At 31.9% G+C, this 24,547-nt stretch overlaps 1 protein-coding gene across 3 annotated transcripts in view; it reads right to left on the bottom strand.

Moving 5' to 3' along the window:
- The window catches only part of LOC106879468 (synaptotagmin-1), a 463,106-nt gene that overhangs the window by 63,738 nt on the left and 374,821 nt on the right, over positions 1 to 24,547 (bottom strand). For all 3 annotated transcript variants that reach the window (XM_052971395.2, XM_052971396.2, XM_014929042.3), the window contains exon 3: positions 20,679 to 21,113. In XM_052971395.2, the coding sequence (XP_052827355.1) occupies positions 20,679 to 21,113 (435 nt within the window). The remainder of the gene's footprint in view (positions 1 to 20,678; positions 21,114 to 24,547) is intronic.

Below are 24,547 nucleotides of genomic sequence, written 5' to 3'. Positions count from 1 at the left end.
GTATCTTTATATATATGTTAGTATTTCGTTTTACCCTAAGATGTGGTGTACGAAACCAACATCTCCGACTCGAGTAAAATATAACAAACTACTTAAAATCGTTGTTGTAATATCCGCATAAGTAACGTCAAGACCGACTTGTTTGTACAACGAGTCATATTAGTTGTAATAATAATGGATGCCTTTCCTGTTTTATATTATGAAAACTTCAAATGCACGTTTTGAATGATTTCAAAATATTACTATTTGGTCTGACTTCATTATTACAACCAATACGACTCGATTCCAATAGAAACTAGCCAGTCTTCACTTCACTTACGCGTATACTCTAACAACGATTTCGAGTAATTTTTTGCATATATATATATGTAGGTATATATAAACGCCGGTAAAGGTGCAATGTTGCGGTATATAATAATTATTAAGCGCTGAATATTACATATTTACATTACAACTCAAACTTTCGAAATCTTATGGTTCGTCACAGGCGTAGGAGCTTTTTGTAAATTTTACTACATGTATTATATATATATAGTTTATACATATTAAATTCCGATTAGAATTTATGTGAGAATATATTTCAAAGCTGATTGCCGCTGGTTTGTGCGATAAGCATGTTATACAGTTGTGGACCGTGCATGTTTAAGCAATTTTATGATGTTTAATGTGTAAGTATATCAACGTATAAACGATCTAGTTTTATAGAAGATGATTCGTAAAAGAATTTTTCATGTAACTTCATTAACATTAACTTTATATAATCTAGAATTATAATGAAGAAGTAACAGTAACGTGATATTTTAATACCGTCTAATTCTGGAAAAAAAAAATGGGGGCCTGTCATTTAAGGATTCCGTTAAAGAGATACTTATGGTGGCAGTAGATAACAGTATGTATATGGATTTACGGAAATTATCTTTGCTCAATATTTTAGAATCCCGTTGAACAAGGAGAGTTAATGATACACCTATATATGTACAGATACACACTTATACATATGTACACACAAATATACACACAGACGCATGTATATGTAGATATGTATATAATATCAAACATGTGTATATGTATAATATATACACACACATAAACACATGATTTATGGGACACCGAAACTTAGTAAATTGTTACTGCTTGCTTATTTAACTACATCAGCCTGCATATTCAATATTCTGTAGACTCTATTCCTCCGCATGCTTGAACTATCCTTTATACACACAGGTCTCACACCTTCTCTCTTCCTCTCTCTCTCTCTCTCTCTCTCTCTCTCTCTCTCTCTCTCTTTCTCTCTCTCTCCCTTCCTCTCTCTCTGTGACTCACACACACTCTCTGTCTGTTTCTCTTTGTCTGTATATATATATACATATATGTGTGTGCCTGTTTGTGCTTGTGTGTGTGTGTGTGTGTATGTGTGTGTGTGTGTGCGAGCGCGCTTGTGATTTGTGATGTATGATTGTGTGTACTCTCTTGATAATACTGCCCGAAACGTTAGAATTCTATATTTTTCCGGTCAGTAACCACATTAAAAAAAAACAAACAAACATGTAGCTTTTTTTTCCGATTCAGACCATCGCCAGACTCCTTCCATCGACATGAATGTATGTGTGTGTGATTGTATATATATATATATATATATGTATATATATATATATATATATATATATATATATATATATATATATATATATATATATATATATATATATATATATATATATATATATATAACATATACATTTATACACATTTATGTATATGCATGTATACATACATACACATATGCATGTACACACAGACACACATGCGTAAATATGTATGTGGGTGTTTGTATAGATAAATATACAGTAATTGACAGACAGAATTATGGGTGTTGGGCGAGGAAAATAAAGAAGACGTTTAGTTAAGGAAACAAAAGTTTTGCGTCAAAGCGACGTAGTTGATTTCTCTTTTGTTTTGTTTATATATATATATATATATATATATATATATATAAATATATATATATATATATATATATATATATGTACTGTCAGGCAAAAACTATCAAGTTAAAAACACTGTTTAGAAATCACATTCAGATAGGAAAGGAAAATTGTCGATTAGATCTTTCAGTCTATGTGATCTTTTACAGTAGATCAATATTGAAGTCAATACAAGTTGTTCGTAAAGTAGGTCATAGCGTTGAGCTTCAGTGATTTAAAGCCCATTTAGCTTGCATCAATAAACTATATTCTATACAGCTTAACAATGTCGATATTTAATCGGAAAGGTTTGATTCAATGACACGTCAATTTGTTTGTTTGTTATCATTATTATTATTATTATTATTATTATTATTATTATTATTATTATTATTATTATTATTATTATTATTATTATTATCATCATCATCATCATCATCATCATTATTATTATTATTATTATTATTATTATTATAATTATTATTATTATTATTATTATTATTATTATTATTATTATTATTATTATTATTATTGTTGTTGTTGTTGTTGTTGTTGTTGTTGTTGTTGTTGTTGTTGTTGTTGTTGTTGTTGTTGTTGTTGTTGTTGTTGTTCTTGTTGTTATTATTATTATTATTATTATTATTATTATTATTATTATTATTATTATTATTATTATTATTATTATTATTATTATTATTATTATTATTATTATTATTATTATTATTATTGTTGTTGTTGTTGTTGTTGTTGTTGTTGTTGAGGCAGCAAGCTGGCAGAATTGTTAGCATGCCAGACGAAATGTTTAGCAACATTTCATCTGTCTTTACATTCTGAGTTCAAATTCCACCAAGGTTGACTTTGCCTTTCATCCTTTCGGGGTCGATTAAATGAGTACCAGTTGAGTACTCGGGTCGATATAATCAACTTAATCCTCTCTCCCAAGCTGCACTTGTGGAAAAAATTTGCAATTATTATTATTATTATTATCATCACCATCATCATCATTATTATTATTATTATTATTATTATTATTATACTTTTGTTTTGCATTTGTACAAGTTGGATCCAAGTCTCACCCAGAGACCTCAAGAGACAACAAGTTAGAAGTTCATGTAGATGTTATGCCTAGGGTACCATATATTTGGATTTGTACATAGTGTTGTTCTAGAGAATGCGTAAGAAACCATAAGAAAATTGTGTTTGTTTTAAAATGTTTGTTTGTTTATTATTATTATTATTATTATTATTATTATTATTATTATTATTATTATTATTATTATTATTCAGTAGTTTTATTTTTATAACGTGCTTTCACTTCACTACCGAGCGCAGCTCTGTGCGCCTTGGGTATGTGCTGTGGTTTGCTGTGGTGCTCTTATGTTTACTGTATTGAAAGTGTTTTGCGTAGGATGTGTGCAGTACCCAGTAGTGCAATTTTCTGTATGTTATATATATTTGTAAGTCCTGCTATTTTTGTTATGTATTTGTCTGAATATTTTTTTATTATACCTAAGGCACCTACTATGATAGGAATTGTTTCTGTTTTTAGATTCCACATTCGAGTTATCTCTATTTCCAGGTCTTTGTATTTTGAAAGTTTTTCCATTTCTTTTAGAGAAACGTTGTCATCTGCTGGTATTGATACATCATTATTATTATTATTATTATTATTATTATTATTATTATTATTATTATTATTATTATTATTATTATTATTATTATTATTATTATTATTATTACTACTACTACTACTACTACTACTAAGGCATCGAGCTGGTAGTATCGTTAACATGCTGGACGAAATACGAAGCAATATTTCACCCGTCGCTACGTTCTGAGTTCAAATACCACCGGGGTCGACTTTGCCTTTCATCCTTTCGGGGTCGATTATTTAGATACCAGTTAAATATTGGGGTCAATGTAATCGTCTCATTCCTTTCTCCAAAATTGCTGGCCTTCTGGCAAAATTTGAAACCTTTATAATTATTATTGTTAAGATAGTGAGCTGGCAGAATCGTTAACACACTGGACGAAATGCTTAGCAGTATTTCGCCCGTCGCTACGTTGTGAGTTCAAATAGCACCGAGGTCGACTTTGCTTTTCATCCTTTCGGGGTCGATAAATTAAGTACTAGTTGCGTGCTGAAGTCGATGTAATCGACTGACCCCCCGTCCCCCAAAACGTCGGGCTTTGTGCCTAGAGTAGAAATTATTATTATTATTATTATTATTATTATTATTATTATTATTGTTAAGGCGGCGAGCTGGCAGACTCGTTGGCACGCCGGGCGAAATGCTAATCGGTATTTCGCCCGTCACTACGTTCTGAGTTCAAATTTCCTTAATGTCGACATTGCCCTACACCCTTTCGGGTTCGATAAATTAAGTACCAGTGAAACACTAGGGTCGAAGTAATCGACTAGTCCCTCCCCTCAAATTTTAGGCTTTGTCCCTATAGTAGAAAGGATTATTATTATTCAGGCGAGTTGGCAGAATCGGTAGCACGCCAGGCAAATTGCTTAGCAGCATTTCGTCTGTCTTTATGTTCTGAGTTCAAAATTCTGCTGAAGTTGACTTTGCTTTTCATCCTTTCGGAGACGATAGAATAAGTACCAGTTGAACACTGGGGTCGATGTAATCGACTTGCCCCTCCCCATAAATTTGAGGCCTTGTGCCTCCAGTAGAAAGGATTATTACTATAATTATTATCAGAGCTGGCAGAATCGATAGCATGCTGGGCAAGATGCTTAACGGCATTTCGTCCGTCTTTACATTTTGACTTCAAATTCTTCCGAGATCGACTCTGCCTTTTATCATTTTAGGGTCAATAAAATAAGTACTGGTTGAATCCTGGAGGTGAATGTAATCGATTTACTGCCCCACTTCAAAATTACTGGCCTTGTGCCAAATTTCGAAATCATTATTATTATATGTATACTTTTCAAATTGGTTAAGTGCACTATGTGAATGCAAATATTGTTCTATAGAAAATTAATTTCTTCTACATGAAATGATTTTGAATTGTTGAGGATAAATTACATTTCAATGATTTAATATCCAGGAAATTTCCTAGAGTTTTATGATAATATAGATATTAAAGTGTTGTTGCATACTCTTTTGTTTTTACACTATGTTAGACTTCATTGAGATTTTGGAATAGCTACTAATAATCAGTCTAACTAGTAAATCAAGTTACTCTTGCTCTAGATTGCTATAGAGAATGCACGTAGGCGCATGAGTGGCTGTGTGGTAAGTAGCTTGCTTATCAACCACATGGGTTCAGTCCCACTGCGTGGCACCTTGGGCAAGTGTCTTCTACTATAGCCTCGGGCCGACCAAAGCCTTGTGAGTGGATTTGGTAGACGGAAACTGAAAGAAGCCCGTCGTATATATGTATATGTATATATATGTGTGTATGTGTGTCTGTGTTTGTCCCCCCAACATCGCTTGACGACCGATGCTGGTGTGTTTACGTCCCCGTAACATAGCGGTTCGGCAAAAGAGACCGATAGAATAAGTACTAGGCTTACAAAGAATAAGTCCTGGCGTCGATTTTCTCGACTAACGGCGGTGCTCCATCATTCATTACCACAGTCAAATGACTGAAACAAGTTAAACAGTTAAACAGTTAAACAGTAGTCTTGTAGTTAGGGATTCGTAGTTGCTATTGTTAAACCATGGTTTCGATACGCAGACAAAGCGAAGTGTTGTATTTATTTCACCTCGTGTCAGTCCACTCGGCTGAAAATGAGCACCAGCTAAATTAAGGGATTGATCCTGCGATGGACTGGTATCCCTTTCCGTGGGGTGGGAAACAGATGTTGTATCTGATGTCGCTTGTACGCCATGGCAGATGGGATATGCTCCAGCCTAAAAAAAACGTGTAGTGTAGTGACAGACGAGAGATAGGTTGGCAGCATCGTTAGAGCGCCAGGCAAAATAACTTGTGGTATTAAGTTAGAACATTTTATATTTTGGGTTTGTATCTCCTTGGATTTCCCTTTCATTTGTCCAATTTGTCCTTCATTTTTCAGTGGTCAAGAAAATAAATTACCAGTTCCATGAATACTTGACTATTTTACCTATATTTAAGGCATTTTTACCTGCTTATGAATCAGTATTGAGAAGTATCATGATTTAGAAATGGAAACATGGGTGAGCAGCTCGGTTGTAGGAAGCTGACCTCGTTTACACCATTCATTCCACCTTCTGCGTGAATCTGATAATTTGACTCTTTCACGGAAGATTTATATTTTAGAGAATCGATAGTGAGAATAACTACTTGAATTTGACGAGAAAACTAACTCTATCCTCTGAGATATGCCGATAATGTCTCTTAAAATTTACAATTTTATTTTCACACCAATAAATTTTTGATATTTTCGCTCTGCCATAGATCTCTCTCTCTCTCTCTCTCTCTCTCTCTCTCTCTCTCTCTCTCTCTCTCTCTCTCTCTCTCTCTCTCTGTCACACTCTTTCTTTTTCTTTCTGTCTCTCTCTCTAACTATCTCTTTCAAACTCCATGCACACATACGTATACATACACATACATACATACATACATACATACATACATACATACATACATATATATGTATGTATATATATACTGTTCTTTTTCTATTCTAGAAATTACTGATACTTATGTATATAAAACACATTCTTTACATATGTATTTATATTCTCATAATTGTTTAAAATAAATAAATAGACATAATATAATGTCTAACAGTTGATGCATACTACCTCTGGATCCCCTCCATTTTCTTCTTGTCGTATATATATATATATATATATATATATATATATATATATATATATATATATATATATATATATATATATATGCGATTTTTGTTTTATTAAAGACTCATATTAGTTCAACACTAAGGATGCAGACTTCCGCGTTGTCGAGTACTTGAATGAGTAGAGAGTAAATATGTATATATATATATATATATATATATATATGTATATGCGAGTAAAAATAAATACAAAAAAGGTGGGGTTTTTTTGTATGATTGTGTATAGAGGAATATATTATTTTGCTTAAAAGAGTTCCAACACTGTCTGTTTTTTATGTTTTATTTATATTCCTGCAGAACTAATGTGGGGTATAGAATATGGAATATACAATATATATGATATACAATATACAATATAAAATAAAATAACATAAAAATGGATGGCACCATGAAAGAAAGTATTGAATGTAGATGAAATATTGAGTGTTCAATATAAAGGATCAAATATATAAATATATAAATATAAATATATATATATAAAGGCGACTCGAGTTTCAGGGCTATTTCCCTTCGTCATGGCCGGTATGACAGACTTTAACAGACTGTAATAAGTTGGCTGGTTTTCTGTCTTTTATACCAATTCCTTTGGACGGCAGCAGTAGGTGTTTGGCTATTTTTAGAATTGATGTTAAATCTATTTTTCGAAATGATGATATTTTAATTTCTTGTTTTGTGTGGGTTGTAAGGATAAGATTTTTAAACCCCAGCAGGTGTTTGGCTGTTCTTAGAACTGATGCCAAATCTATTTATAGAAATGATGATATCTGAGAGATTTTTTGTGTTTTGGTTACAGGGATAAGATTTTTAAACCCCAAGTAAGATGGATTTAATCATTGTTTGTTAAGAGTGGGTTTGAATTTCTTAATAAAGTCCTTTTCTTTGCATTTTCTTTCAATTTCATTCTGGTTATAAAGTTTATGGAATGGAAATATAATAAAAGTTTGATGACCACATGTTGCTAGATGGTTACTCAGTGGTATTTGGCGGACTTCTGGGTTTTTAATCTGTTGTCGATGTACCCGTGAGCGTTCCGATAGTGCATTACCTGTCTGGCCAACGTACAATTCTTCACAATTAGGGCATTTGATGCAGTAGATTAGATTTCTACTTTTGCAGTTCATGTTCGCATTGGTGAATATTTTCCCTGTTTTTGTGTTCATATATGGGCCGGTATGGATTGATCGGCATGTGCCGCATCGGCTATCATTGCATTTGGATACAGTGAATGTTTGATTTTTGTTGCTGAGGTCAAACCTTGCCTTTGTTAATAGTTTTTTCAAGTTTTTAGGTTGTCTCTTACTGAGAGTTATATTTTGATCTGTAATGATATTTCTCAATTCCTTACTTTGTGCAAGGATCGGTAAGTTCGCTTTGGCGATATTAAAGATGTTCTGGTGGCATGGATTTTGTGTCACTATAAATGGAATGATCTTTTCCTGTTTGTCTTTTCTTTGCGGTGTCCTCAGTTGTTGTATGGGTATTTTCGAAGCCCACTGAATACCATTTTCTATGAGTTGTGATGGGTATTTTTGCTTCACCAGAAATTCTTTCAGTTCCATCAGGCGTTGATTTCTGGTCTCTATATCCTCTACAATAGTACATATTCTCCTGGCTAGGCAGTATGGTATGTTGCGTTTTGTATGGGGTGGATGGCACGATTTAAAGTTCAAGTATTGGTGTGTGTCTGTGTGTTTGTAATATATATCTGTGGTAATGGCGGTGTTCTTTTTAATTACCATTATATCTAGAAATGGTAATTTGCTACTGTTCATCTCCTTTGTGAATTGGATGGATGGGTGTATATATATATATATATATATATACATATATATATATATATATATATATATATATATATATATATATATATATATATATATATATATATATATATATATATATATATATACATATATATATATATATATATATATATATATATATATATATATATATATATATATATACATATATATATATATATATATATATATATATATATATATACATATATATATATATATATATACATATATATATATATATATATATATACATATATATATATATATATATATACATATATATATATATATATATATACATATATATATATATATATATATATATATATATATATATATATATATATATATATATATACATATATATATATATATATATATATATATATATATATATATGTATATATATATATATATATATATATACATATATATGCATATATATTTTTAATGGAGTGTCTGTAACTCTATGCAGAACAACTATGGCTAGGTCGCTCATTCCGAAAGTACTGGTATTTCAGTTTTCTCAACGATGTTCTTACCCTTACCGATTTATGCTGCAAACGCTTTTATACTTTTAGTTTCTCACACATTCAAGTGGACTGTAATATAACTAGTGGGTATGCTTTAAGGCTTTAGTCAATTATAACGTATTCAATATTTATTTCGACCTGGTATTTATTTTACTGGCTCTTTGCATGTCGTTGTTACGGCCCATAAAGTAACATAACACAAACAACATGTGCCTTTCTTTTATAGATCGCTATTAACATCAATATATATAAGTCATTGCCGACCAGGTTCAAATCAACAGCTAGTTGATAATATGATATTAAGCACTTATTCAAAGTGCCATGCAGTGGAATGGACCCCAAATAATTTAAATGTTCTAAGTCGATTCACGCACCCATGCCTCAAGCACACAAATATATACAAGTATCACAGGCATACACGCAAGTTCAGGTCTATGTATATGATTGAATATATGGTATACTAAGTACGACTAACTCAAAGAAAAAGAAATCTGAATGCATTTATACTACATACTAATAATTTTCTTCTGAGTTTTGGAATTTCAACGTCTCACAGATAAGATTAGTTTTATCCCAGATCGAAATTACCAATCAATGTATTTCTAGCACGCACACACACACACACACACAAATCATTGTGAATGCTGCACCCGCATATATTGAATAACGGGAGAATGAGTAAAATTCATAATGGTACTAACAAAACGAAAAACAGCATTAACGATACTTATCAACATCTCATAAACAAAACTAATTATAAGTAGCTACTTTTCATAGATAGGTCAAATTTAGGGAACTTAAGTTTTTCTGTCACTGCGATGGGAAACTGGTTGAATCATTTAACTCATCCCAGTAGCAATTCTTCCGAAACCTCTAAGAGCTGTTTCTCTAAATCGATTGATTATTTTAATAGCAGTTACACAATACAATGTTAACAGGGAAGTATTTATAGCAGAACCCATTCCTCTTTCCAGAATAGAGGTAAATCGAATTTAGCGCAAAATATAGCTGTCATGAATGATAAGAACTTGTACAGTATTATCAAAAGGAATTCCTTAGGTAGGAAAGGTAGCTAGTAAGAATATGTCCAGCGAGTACTCTCCTAAGTAACTAGATTCCCTACCAAATGTCTGCTAGTTAACAGGTGCCTTAGGAAAACTTGCTTTATAAGTATTCTGTTGCCACTAATAACGAACATTTTCCTTATATACGGACGACACCGTCTCAATTTTAAAAAACGGTTTTATAATCCTCTCTACTCATTCAAGTACTCAAGAAGGCGGGAATCTGCATCTTTCGTCGAACTGATATGAGGCTGTAATACAACGAAAATCGCATACGAAATGTTTTATTCTGTGATTGGAACCACTGTCGACTACATGGGTAGCAGAGGTGAGTGCAATCTATGCTCACTCGAGGCAATTTAAATTTTATATTTTTTAATATTTTTTTTATTTTTTAATGTTTTTTTTTTACATAATTATAGGGTTAATGTTTTTGTATTTTTTCCACACATATTTTTCTGTTTTCTCCCCTCCACCCTCTTTTTGTCTGTACGCCTATAGACACGTACAAGGAACTTTATATGTGCGAGCTTGTGAGTGTGCGCGTGGACGCGTGCGTAATGTAGATATGTGCATGCGTATATGGACATATGCGTGCATGCGATAATATACGCACTTTTAGACGCGTTTTGACCTTGTCACTACACAGTAATTTCCTTTTGTTTTTAACGGTCATTTTTCACAGGAATTTTTAATTGGCCAGATAACTGAAGAGATGTTGGCGTGGGCTCCCCCCTTGGCATCCGAAACTCGGAGTTTTATCATGGCTACTGAATAAGTGTCACATATTTTTACAGATAAAGTCCTCTATTTGCATAATATCGAGGTCTCTTTTTTTTTGTCCTTCTTGTCAAATATATATATATATATATATATATATATATATATATATATATACATATACACTCACACATTTATATATATGCATGTGTGTGTGCATGTGTGTGTTTTTGTGTCTGTGCTTGGCTCCACCACCCATTGACAATCAGTGTTGGTTTGTTGACGTCCTCGTAACTTGACGGTTCAGTAAAAGAGATGATAAAATAAGTATTAGACTTTAAAAAGTAATGTCGTCGATTCGTTCGATTAGAATCTCTTCAAGGCGGTGCCCCAGCATGGTCGCATTCGAATGACTGAAACAAGTAAAAGTTAAAAGATAAAATGTATGTGCTTTTAGTATGGTTAGTGAGTCGCATTGGTGACATGATGGCAAAATACGAACTTTGAGCCATTATATCCACAATTGTATATGTTAAATACCAATTCGGAAGCAATTTTCTCCTTTTATAATTTAACACCAATTAATGTTTGCATGCCAAAACATGGATGCCAATCTATCTCATATATCACCCTTGTTTCCTTAATATCAGTGTGGCATAATTATCACTTTCTGCTGTTAACAGATCTTATTTGGAAAGCGATCAGTTTGAACGCGTTGCTTAAACAAGCATTTGCTTCCTAATTAGTTACTTCGTAAATGTACGTAATATTTTCTAATACAGGGTGTAAGCTTATCTTTGCCATCTCATAAGCCGAACCCATATATTTACATGCAATTACATGCTGATGTAAAAATCTTTACTGAAGAAAATTGCATTGAAACCTATATTTGTTTGACCATGCTATATTCATTATATATTAACTGTCAAATGATGAGCACAAATTTTACTGGAGTAAATTCAACCAAGTTAAGATGATTGAATAACATAGGCATGCGTTTGACATGAAAAACGATGTAGTATGGAAATAAAATACAAGATAATGTTTTGGAAAGCTTGGTTTGGAATGCTTGGGTCATGATTTTAATAAAACCAGTTTTCAGTGTTTATTAGAAAAGAATGATGTACAGTATTTTTGCATATAAGTTAAGATGTGAAAGACAATGTTTGTGCAACATGCAATATTATATCATTTGGCCAGTCAAGTAGCACAGAAAATCCATATGTGTGTAAGTATTTATGAATATATACAAAGGACCCCTGTTAAAACACAACCAGTTAAGCTGGATATCGGATGAATCGTACAAAACCTGTTAAGACAGTTTCGGTGTTGATTTTCACTATTATCTTTGAAACAAGTGTTACGGGGGTTTATAGTCTCCGTGTAATAATAGGATACTTTATACTCAACAGATATATTACAGTCATCATAAATATTAAGCTTAATGGATAACATAATAAAAGATCATATTTCTCTGCACCTTATACAGAAATGTTGTAGCCGTTGTTCTGGGATAGCACTGTATATCCTGTAGTCTGCTGTATCAGCATTTGTACTGGACAGGTGATGAGATAATGGAACAATAATTAAAGTAAGTACAGGAAATGAGCGACATTTTATTATTACACACTTTGTTTACTATTCAGTTTTACGCGCCCGTCTAAAACTACACATTTTCATTCTAGCACTGTGCAGTTTTTCCGTACTAACTAGACTCTTAATTCGCCTACCAACTATATAGACATAAATTCGCCAAAGATTCATTTGATACTGATTTTCTTACGAAAACAGATATTTTCTGATCGTTCTTTGAATTCAAATTTGAATATATATCTATAATAAATACAACTTCAGCTCGAAGTAGCCTCGTGTTTTTTTTATTTTTATTTTAGTTAAACGTATACCAAAATAGTAGGTACAACATGATAGGATAACGCACGTTGTAACAACAACCACTATAAGGAATACAGCTACTTGTGCTGCTTTGCAATTCTTTTAATATTTCAGTGATTGGACATCATGACTTCAAGGGAGACTAATAATTTAAAAAAGAAGCCACTGGTCCTATCTGAGAATGAGAATCTTGAATTTGTAAAGAAGCTGAAGACTGAAGTTTCCTTGGTAAGAACGTAAACATTATCAACTTGCAAAATTTGTGAAGGTAGAAAAATGGGTACATCGCTCACTTTCGAGAGATATAGTGCGTCAACTACCAGTGTATGGCTAATATTTGATGAAATCGTTGTTCAACAGGAATATTTAGTTTTTCTCACGCTTCATTTTTACAATACTGCGGCCATACTGGAGCACCACCTTTAGTCGAGCAAATCGACGCCAGGACTTATTCTTGAGAAGCCTAGTACTTATTCTATCGGTCTCTTTTGCCGAACCGCTAAGTTACGGGGACGTAAACATACCACCATCGGTTGTCAAGTGATGTTGGGGGAACAAACACAGACACACATACACACACACATACATACATACATATATATATATATATATATATATATATATATATATATATATATATATATATATACATACATACATATATATATATATATATATATATATATATATATATATATATATATATATATATATATATATATATATATATATATACATACATATATACGACGGGCTTCTTTCAGTTTCTGTCTACCAAATCCACTCACAAGGCTTTGGTCGGCCCGAGGCTATAGCGGAAGACACTTGCCCAAGGTGCCACGCTACTTACCACACAGCCACTCCTGCGCCTATGTGTAGATATCGGTGACAAATCCTCAAACCTAATCTTCAATTCAGTCTGAATTCTACTGAATTCTAAATCCGATATTTTCATTAACGATAAGCGTCTGGACACGTTCAATTGAACAGGAAAACGCTACCGTCTCCGGATTAAGCATACAGTTTCACATGCTTTAATCTTTCCCCGTTGTATTAATTACGCCAATCATATTAATTCCGATTTTAACGAACCAAAGGAGCGCAACTCTTAATTCGTTATTTTCCCTGTTTCTTTTTTTCGTTTTTCTCATTCCGTATTTTGTCTTGCCCGTATCCTCTCATTTTCCCCCGTTCTTTCTCTTTTTTTTCTTCCAAAGAGATTGAAGTGCACCTGAGCAATATACACAATACTTTCATTATTCTTTTCTACTCTAGGCACAGGGGGAGGGGGCCAGTCGATTAGATCGACGTCAGTACGAAACTGGTACTTAATTTATCGACCCTGAAAGGATGAAAGGCAATGTCGTTTATCGCTATGTTCTGAGTTCAATTCCGCCGAGGTCGACTTTGCCTTTCATCCTTTCGAACTCGATGTAAACGACTTAATCCCTTTGTCTGTCCTCGCTTGTCTCCTCTATGTTTAGCCCCTTGTGGGTATAAAGAAATAAATATTTATCATGTTCAGCGCTTTGCATGCGTTTTAAAGACCTTTTGCGTATACAATATTAACATATACCATCGATTTATTCAGACGATCGGTTAAACGGGATTTCCTTCATCCTTTTACTACGGTTTAACAAAGATATAAATTATCATGGTATATATTACATTAATTTGCATTTAGAAATATAATTATATTATAAATCAAATATATTTATGCATAATAGATAAATATCTATACATGTTATACCCAACTGCCAATATGGCTATATAATAAAGACGCTCGTTTTGCAGCAGCGGGTGGCATACACGGCAGATGCTTTCTTCTTTTGCTCCGGTCGGATCAATGCCATGGGTGTGAATTTGGTAGACAGAAACTATATATATATATATATATATATATATCTTTATGTGTGTGTGTGTGTGTTTGTGTGTATATGTATGTATATATATATGTGTGTGTGTGTGTATATGTTTGTGTGTCTGTATATATGCATGTGTATGTGTATCTGTGTGAGTATATATATATCTCTCTCTCTGCCATAATGCTTGCGCTTGTCCCTCTCCATGGTTTGACAACCGGTGTTGGTTTGTTTACGTCTCCATAAATCAGCGGTTCAAGAAAAGCGACGAATAGAATAAGCACCAGACTTAAAGAAAAATAAGTACTGGTTTCGATTTCTTCAACTAAACTTTTCAAGGCAGTGCTCCAGTCTGGCCGCAGTCCAATGACTGAAACATGTAAAACATAGAATACAAGAAGGAAAAAATAGGTAATAAACTTCTATCTTTCCGTTGGTTCTGGTTTTATGTTTCCCTTGTCACGAAAATATATATACAATAGTATAAGCACAACGAGAGAAAAATACGAGTAATATTAAAACAAAATGGCGTGTGAAGCAAATTCTAAAGCATGTATGATAGATAGTAAAATATGGCAAAATTCTATCGATATACACGATCGCACGGTTGCTCCCGCACACAATTGTGTGTGTGTGTTTGTGTGTGTGTGTGTGTGTGTGTGTGTGTGTGTGTGTGTGTGTGTGCAAATATATGTATGCCTATCATATTCTGTAAGAGTTGCAGATACGTATAACTATATAACTGAATGTGTATTTGTGTGTGTATGTATTTATAAATTTCCTCTGGGAGTATTTAAATCACCAACATAATACTGTTTATCGATCGTTTTTGCCGATATTTTTATGTAAGACATAGGATTGCAGCCATAAAATACAATTATCTTCTTTATGAAGTAGAGGCAAGATATGTTTAAAGTAGTTTATTACTGTTAAGAAGTTCGAGAAAGTAATTTGGTTGTATTTACGATAGTAAGAACTTAAAATATAATTAGTGTCCGAGCTGGAAAGCAAATAACATGCTGTTTATCTCCATGTCAAACCTGATCGAAGAGAATTACGATAAAAAAGACAGATTCCAGTTATGACCGTCCCAACCTTGGTTTCGGACTACATGATAACAGATAAGACAATAGAATGTGGTTTGGGTGATAGCTGGTTGATATACCGCTGAGATCGAACGAACAAACACGTAAAGGTAATTTAGAGTGTTGTAGCTTTAGACCTACTTAGGTTGCCGTATGTTGAAAAACGTTCCAGCCGTGACCAGCCTGTCTGTAGCCTGTGTACCCATATGCACTTTGCTTCATGTCTTTTTCATTATTTTCTAAGAACGTAATTTGAATAGGACTTGCCTGTTATATCTAGCAGTTCAAGTCACGGCATACTATCGCTCTCATTAGTGAAGTAGGCAGCACATTAATCCTACATTCAACATAATAAACATCAGCCTTTTTATTCGTTTATTAAAGGGTTACAGTGTTAAAGATTTGTTTAATGTAGTGTTACAGATGTCTAAATACTAAGATTATATCAGCTTGTATTATGAAATATTAAAGAAAATATATCAAAACAAGGATATTAGTAAGTACGAGAGTCATGTATGTCTGAAGATAATAGCATTCGATGTGAAATTTATTGGCTTTATTAGGATAGCATTAATTGGAGGTTAACCAGAATAAGTAAGTGAGGAGGCGAACAGAATATATATATGTACATATAGAACACACATACACAGGAGCACGCGCACACACAGTCACATACACACAGACACACACAAACACCCATAAATGCGTGTATGTGTGATTTATGTATATATATGCAATATACAAAATTTATATATGAGATATATATATATATATATATGCACATATACACCTGATACTGCATTCACACACAGATACACACACAGCCACACACACACACACACAAGTACGCACACACACACACACACACATGTATATGTATGTATATATGTATGTATGTTTGCATGTATGTATGTTTGTATGTTTGTATGTTTGTATGTATGTATGTACGTATGTATGTACGCACGTATGTATGTACGTACGTATGTATGTATGTAAGTTTAGAACCCATAAATATCGCCGGAAATTTAATATAAATACTTCTGAGTTTCAGTATTCTCCTACATACATTTTTAAAACTATAATTTACCATATTTTAACACTTCTAAACTTAAAGAACAAGCCCAAATTAGTAATCAAGTTTTACACCAAATTTTGTTACTGATCTGGTATCAAGAAATTCTCCATGTATTGTGATTGTTTGGTAATGGATATAGGATGTGAATATTTGGTTAACACTAAGGACTCTAATGTTTATCTTTATATGACCTCGACCTATTTTAAATGCAAGTTTTATTCTCTCACACATTCGTTTTAGAAATCCCACCAAAATTCTTCAGTTTTATACCTTTAGTCTTCAAAAAATAATTCAGAACAGTGTAAAATTAATTGAAGTCCATATCTCGAACTAATGCACACACGGCCAACAGTTAATATTGACATGTTTCAATTTTAGGTAAATATTCTCTTTAATGAAGTACTATTCTCTCGTATTTATTTTCTCGGTGTATATATATATATATATATATATATATATATATATATATATATATATGAATAAATAATAATAGTGATTTTTTCTTATTAGGAACAAGAGGGTTAGTAGGACTGCAAGAGAGGTGGTTAAGTAAATGAGTATATACATACATACATACATACATACATATATATATATATATATATATATATATATATATATATATATATATATATATATATATATATATATATATATATATATATACATACAGTAATCGCTCGTCTATCGCGGCTGTTACGTTCTAAATCTCCTGCGATAGGTGAAATTGCGCGAAGTAGAAACAGTATTGTATATTTGTATTTTTTATTTTCATAATTTGTATGTATTATTTTATTATAAATGCAAAATAACACCACGGAGGAATCGACATGAGCTTAAACAATAAGTCGCAATAGGTGAATCGCGAAATGGCGAGAGATTACTGTATATATATATATATATATATATATATATATATATATATATATATATATATATATATATATATATATATATATATATATATATATATATATATATATATATATATATATTAGTAACAGGTTTCAAAGAAAAAAGACTAGACGTGGTATAAATAGGGGAAAAGTAAAAAGAAACAAATAAAATCCACACTAGGTATAAAAGTAACGGCTTCTTTTAAATATAAAAACAAAGATATATACATACAAATAAATGATTTGGGCTGGAATTAAGAAGTCTAACATCATTATTATAAGTGACTATAAGAAGTCATACCGGTTTCTTCATCGGTGTCCATTGACTTTGAATCAGCACCGATATGTGATGCATGTATATATATGTATATATATGTATTGTATATATATATATATATATATATATATATATATATATATATATATATATATATATATTTATTTATTTATGTGTTTCAGCCAAGTGGCTGTGGTCATGCTGGAGCACCACCGTGATTTTCCGTCTTTATGCTTTGCTCTCCTCACGTTCCTTGCATGGCTCTTCTCCTCCACCTGATATAGTTCAATCAAGAGTTTTGATGGCACATCTGGTGTATAAGAGAATTTGACATCGCTGCCCTAAACTGTGTCTCATTTCGAGCCATTGGTTCGTCTGGTATCGTGGAGAGGAAAGCGTCGAGTTTTGTCTTGTAGACCTCCACATCCGTGTCTTGCAGGTCTCTCAAATGTTGTATATATATATATATATATATATATATATATATATATATATATATATATATATATATATATATATATATATATATATATATATATATATATATATGTATATATATATATATATATATATATATATATATATATATATATATATGTATATATATATGTATATATATATATATATATATATATATATATATATATATATATATATATATATATATATATATATACAAAGTTCATACAAAGCTTTATACTTTAAATATATTTTATCATCAAAGAATGTATATATGCATTTTAATTCTCGAACTGTTTTTTTAACATTGTTTATTATTCTCAAAGACTTTTGATAATCTTTTTCTAAAAAAGTGAAACCGGTTAAGTAAATAAATATTTAAAAAAAATAAGTGCATTTTCAAACCTTCTTTCATATATATTTCCACTCGTACGGTATTCCACAACTTTACTTTATTATATATATATATATATATATATATATATATATATATATATATATATATATATATATATATATATATGCGAGTAAAAATAAATACAAAAAAGGTGGTTTTTTTGTATGATTGCGTATAGAGGAATATATTATTTTGTTTAAAAGAGTTCCAACACTGTCTGTTTTTTATGTTTTATTTATATTCCTGCAGAACCAAGGTGGGATATAGAATATGGAATATACAATATATAATATAATATACAATATATAATATAAAATAAAATAAAATAAAAATGGATGGCACCATGAAATAAAGTATTGAATGTAGATGAAATATTGAGTGTTCAATATAAAGGATCAAATATATAAATATAAATATAAATATATAAAGGCGACTCGAGTTTCAGGCACATATATGTATAAATATATATACAATGTATACATATATGTATGTATAAATATATGTACATATATGTATATGTATATATATATATATATATATATATATATATATATATATATATATATATATATATATATATATATATATATATATATACATTTATATGTATGCGTTTGGGTGAAGCATATATGAATCTTTGTCTTTCAGTATCTTACTCCACGAATAGGTATACGAAGTTATCGTTGGGTATTTTATCCAAAAACAAATGGACTAGATTGGATTATGAATTTATTATTATAGAGGACCTTGAGCATAGGTCTCTGGGACAGTGAGAAATATAATCCAGTTTATTGCGTCTTGTACGAGTCTGAATCCTATTTTATCGATACCAAGAAGGAATGCAAAGAGATGTTAGTAAATAACACAAGGCATTTAATCCGTAACTCTTCTTATTTTTCCAATCCACTGCCCATTATCTCCATATAGTAAAAGTAAACTAATTTGCACGAGTTTAAACTGCAATTGAATTCATTTGATGTTACACTTAAGCTGACAATTCACAAGAAAATGCAATGAACGTTCCAATATCACCAAACGGACCAAAGGCATTGGTTTAGAAGAAATATTAGCGTCCCAATGTAATTGCTTTGTGATATTTTGTTCTATGTACTGACTTCAAACACTATAGGAGTCAACTTTGAGTGCTCTGGAGTCAAAAGAATTAATATCAATCATATACTAAATCAGCTATATCCGTTGCCTGTTTGTATAACAATGCAAGAAATCGTTATAGTAAAACTTAAGCCAGTCACTGGCTTGCTTATTCAGCAATTCAAATTCGTTGCAGTTTTATTGATGTTCGACGAAGGAATTAATCCAGGCTTAAGCATGAGACAACAGTTAATAATTATAGGAGACGAGATTTCTGTATATCCTGCTGCTCTGAAAATTATTTCTGACGTAATTGGTAAAATTTATATTGTGAACAAATAACTTTCTCGATCATGTTACCACAAGGGTATATCATCAGAGTTAAATTTTACACGAGTTAAAAACAAAATCGATAAAATTATAATTTATAGATTATAGTAAATGAATTAAATATAAATTATCTCGAACAAAGCGAGCAAGCACTATGTGGTAAAAAAAAAGATTGATGTGCTTAGCGACATGTGACGTCAAATCAGCTTCACTTCTCAGCATAAACAACATTTTTTCACCGATAGTATTAAGAAAACGATGATCATCACATATATGTCCTTTACTACTGAGATATAGAGTTAAACATGTAACAAAAGATGATAATTTATGCATATAGCTTTTCATGAGATAAACAGAATGAATGCATGCATACACACATGCATACACATATACAGAAAATAAGTGGTAATATATGTGATATTCACCCGATCTTTATCTTCTGAGGTTATTTTCATGATATTTTTCCAAATGATCACTTTATCCGATAAATCAACATCGCACAACGCCATCTGTACTTTGCCAATACTGTTTCCCCGTGAAAATTTGTCATGATGAACTAAAAGTATTTCCAAAGTAGACGTCCTCAGGTCTCCGGCCGGCATTTCAAACACAAATTCTTCCTCGAATTTGGGATTTAATGTACTTTTCAACACTTTACCGTTTAACTGATTCCAGCGTTTCGGCAAGATGGATACTTTACAGAAAGGGTCAACTGTACCATTATTTTCACAAGGAACCAAATCCCGTGCCTGGATAATCTTAACAGTCAACAAAGACTTGTCTTTGTTATAATGAATGCTAAAATTAAGCGTTCCACGGCCTTCCTCCTGAATGCTTGGTACTGATTTGTTCCGAACCAGCTGCAAATAAAAAGAAATAAATAAAACGTTAAAATTACACAATGTTCAAAATATTGATTCTATATTTCTCTCAAGGTCAGGTATTTTCTAGCTGTGATGCTTGTATTTTTTTACATAAATATAAACAGTTAAACTAAACGGAAATGCTTGCAAATAGATAATTACTTAGATCAATGAGTGAGTGACTCACATTAATAAGTGGCACTTCAGTAGTAAACATACAAGCGAACAAACAATACTAAGAGACATGTGATGGTGTAACTTGGAATGAACTAAAGTTTTACTAACGACGGAAGAAGGTTTGTGCTAGTAAGCAAAATCCTGATGCACATTCGACTTGGCGGAATTTTAATAGTCACAGTATAGGGAAACTGTAGGTACATAGCAGATATGCAACTTTCTTTTTCCATGTTTCTCGGTTATCAGCCAATGTGAAATTTTCCACCATCCTGCTCCATACCCATTCTAATTACTGTTGAGATAAACCCTTTATGGTCTTCCTGTAATTCTTTGACGAAGTGACTTTCCGTTCTTGATCATCTTCACAAGATTTATGATATAACAGTGTTGTACTACATGACCAGCTCACTCTATTTCCTACTTACCGACAAGTGATAGAAGCGTTTTGTGGTTCATATTCTGACCGGTTTCTTACCAATTACTTTGTTTTAATAGTCTATAACTTTTATATATTTTAGATTATCAATAATTTCAAGGACAAACACGGGAGCTTCTATGTAGTCATTCGACTTGCTTAGAAATGGTAAGCAAATCTTCCTCAAATCACACCCTACCTTTTAAAGAAAGGACTTGTGGACTAAAGTAATCATGTATGAAAATAAGAACAAAACTGACATTTCTAGAAACTTTTTAAGCATAGGTTTTTTTTTCGATCAGGATTGGGTTTCAGCTAAACAGTAACAGTGATGGCTTCATGAGTCAATGATGCAGTCTCCACTCGGTTCATTACCATGTTAGAGCTAGCAGTTAAGTCTTACTTCGATCACGACCCACTCTTTAAAAAAAAATGTTATATAGAGCAATGCAAGCCAGGATAGATAGAAATATAAAATGGTCACGCCGAACTGAGCTGGGATTAAAAGGCAATAACAAAATAATAATTCAGTCTAATATTGGCGCAAAGCCTGAAATTTTGAGTTGAGGCAGATAGTTTGATTTCAGCAACCTCAGTACCTACAGTTGGAAAGAATAATTATTCGGCGTGCCAACGATTTTGCCAGCTTGTGCCTTAACAACCACACCAATAATGGATACTCTTCAAAAAGTATAAGAAATTTTTATTTTAAATTATAAATGTAGTTAATAGAATTAATAAGTTTTAGGTTTTTTATTGTAAAGATAAGTTGAAATGTGGCAGTTATGGACTTTCGTTATTCTTAAAACAAATATATCTAATCAAATCTCTTTCTGATTAAGATTGTTCGTAAGGCAGCAACGTATTTCGTGTAATGCAATTTCAAACAAAGGTTGAAATATCGCAAATAAAGATAATTCTTTTTCCGTACATTTGATGATGTCTTTATAAGAACACCACACATCCTGGTCCTTTCCCAGTTAAATTAGGGAGCCTTTAACACTTTTTAGAAGATCAGCTCATTTTAAAATAATATTATTATGAGACATCCTAAAGTTATTTCCGTCCAACAGCGTCCATTGTCCAACAGCGTCCATTGTCCCATTGCTATGTGGTATATTGGTTTCAAATTTTGGCACAAGGATAGCAATTTCAGAGGCGGTGGAAGTCGATTACATCGACATCAGTGCTCAACTAGTACTTATTTAATCGATCCCCAGAGAATGAAAGGCAAAGCTAACCTCACAACATAAAGACAGACGAAATGCCGCTACGGGTTTTGCCTGGCGAGCCAGTGATTCTACTGGCTCACCAACTTATTGCAATGCGATATATTGTCACATTGAAACACTTCTTTACAGATATAAACAAAAATTTCAATGTTAGAAAAAATTGATGAATTTTTCTCTTCCAACACGCGTACAAACACACATTTATACAAGCATATATATATATATATATATATATATATATATATATATATATATGACAAACACAAAATATGAACAGAATTACCAATATATTCTTTTAGATAACATCATTTATCAGTTCATTTTTGTACAATGTTTTATGGAAAATTATATTTATGAAGCATTTCGTGACACTAGCTAATAATATAATATATCATCGAAATTGGCTTGATATAAATGAGATTTCTACGATTGTTTGACAAGACACTGCCATTTTATTGATATCAATTCTTTGCTTCAATTGTAAAAGCGTCGCGAACACTTTATGTATGTAAGAGGATGTCTAAACCGCTAAATGTTATAATGAAGTTGTTGTAACATACTCTTTTTAGCGAGCACGAAGACTTTAATTAATCGAAATTATACCTGTATCAAGAGAGGTGAACATTGTATCAGACCACAACTATTGCTGTCATGTGAAGATTATACTTCGTCAAGGAATCCAAATTTGTAATTAAAGAATTCCATTTCTTAAACTGTCATATTGCTTTGCAAACTTCTTTCTTTAAACTTAATAGTTTTTTCTATGTTATGTCACGAAACTCACACGATCGACATACTTTATAACTTTAGAAATATAGTTATTAAAATTAATACCAACACATTTTGCTTGGTATCATGCTGAATTTCAGATTCTTTCATCATAAAGTCAGTATTCGGATGGATGACATGAAACATAATATCTATGTATTGGAACAAGAATATTTCTGATAGTAATGGTACTGTCTACAATAAAAACTCAATAGAAATACGAAAGCAAAAATACTGAGTTATCTCCTATTAGAAGCTCGAGATGAGAGGTCTGCGAGTAGAATTTGGTAAACTCTGCAGAGCCCTGCCGTATATGTCTTTGTTTATGCATGTATTTATGCTTCTTACTGATTTTGTTTTAAATTATATGTATTCTTCTGCCTTGAGAGGAGCTGGTTCCCAACAAAGACACAAATTTTTACTCCTGGGATTTGAATAACAGCAACGATACGTAATTAAGTAAATTTCCAAGCAGTCGTTTATAAATATTTTCCTTTTCACTGATTTTTAGAGGTGTTTATAGCTTCAGGACAACTGATCTTTATGTTGGCGTATGACTTTTACTTTCCTTCTCAAAGGGCTATATCGGGCGTATTATGTTTTGCATTTGGTATAAGTATTGATACTTCTTGAGCGTACCAAATGCTAGGAGATACTGCCTATAACTATATCAAAATAGATTTTCCTAAATATAGCATTGCATATTGTTTTAGCATAAACATCCTGTCACAATAGAAGGTATATTTTGGGGTAGCTGCTGATAGCTATATATAAAGCGATTATGTGTTACGTAAATGACATTTTCTCATGCACCTTGGGAGTTAAAGGGCTCCATTGAT

The sequence above is a fragment of the Octopus bimaculoides genome, chromosome 1 (genome assembly GCF_046866305.1).
Source record: "Octopus bimaculoides isolate indiv1 chromosome 1, ASM4686630v1, whole genome shotgun sequence".
Lineage (NCBI taxonomy): Eukaryota > Metazoa > Mollusca > Cephalopoda > Octopoda > Octopodidae > Octopus > Octopus bimaculoides.
The sequence above is the reverse complement of the archived record's forward strand: the minus strand, read 5'-3'. Positions and strand labels throughout refer to the sequence as shown.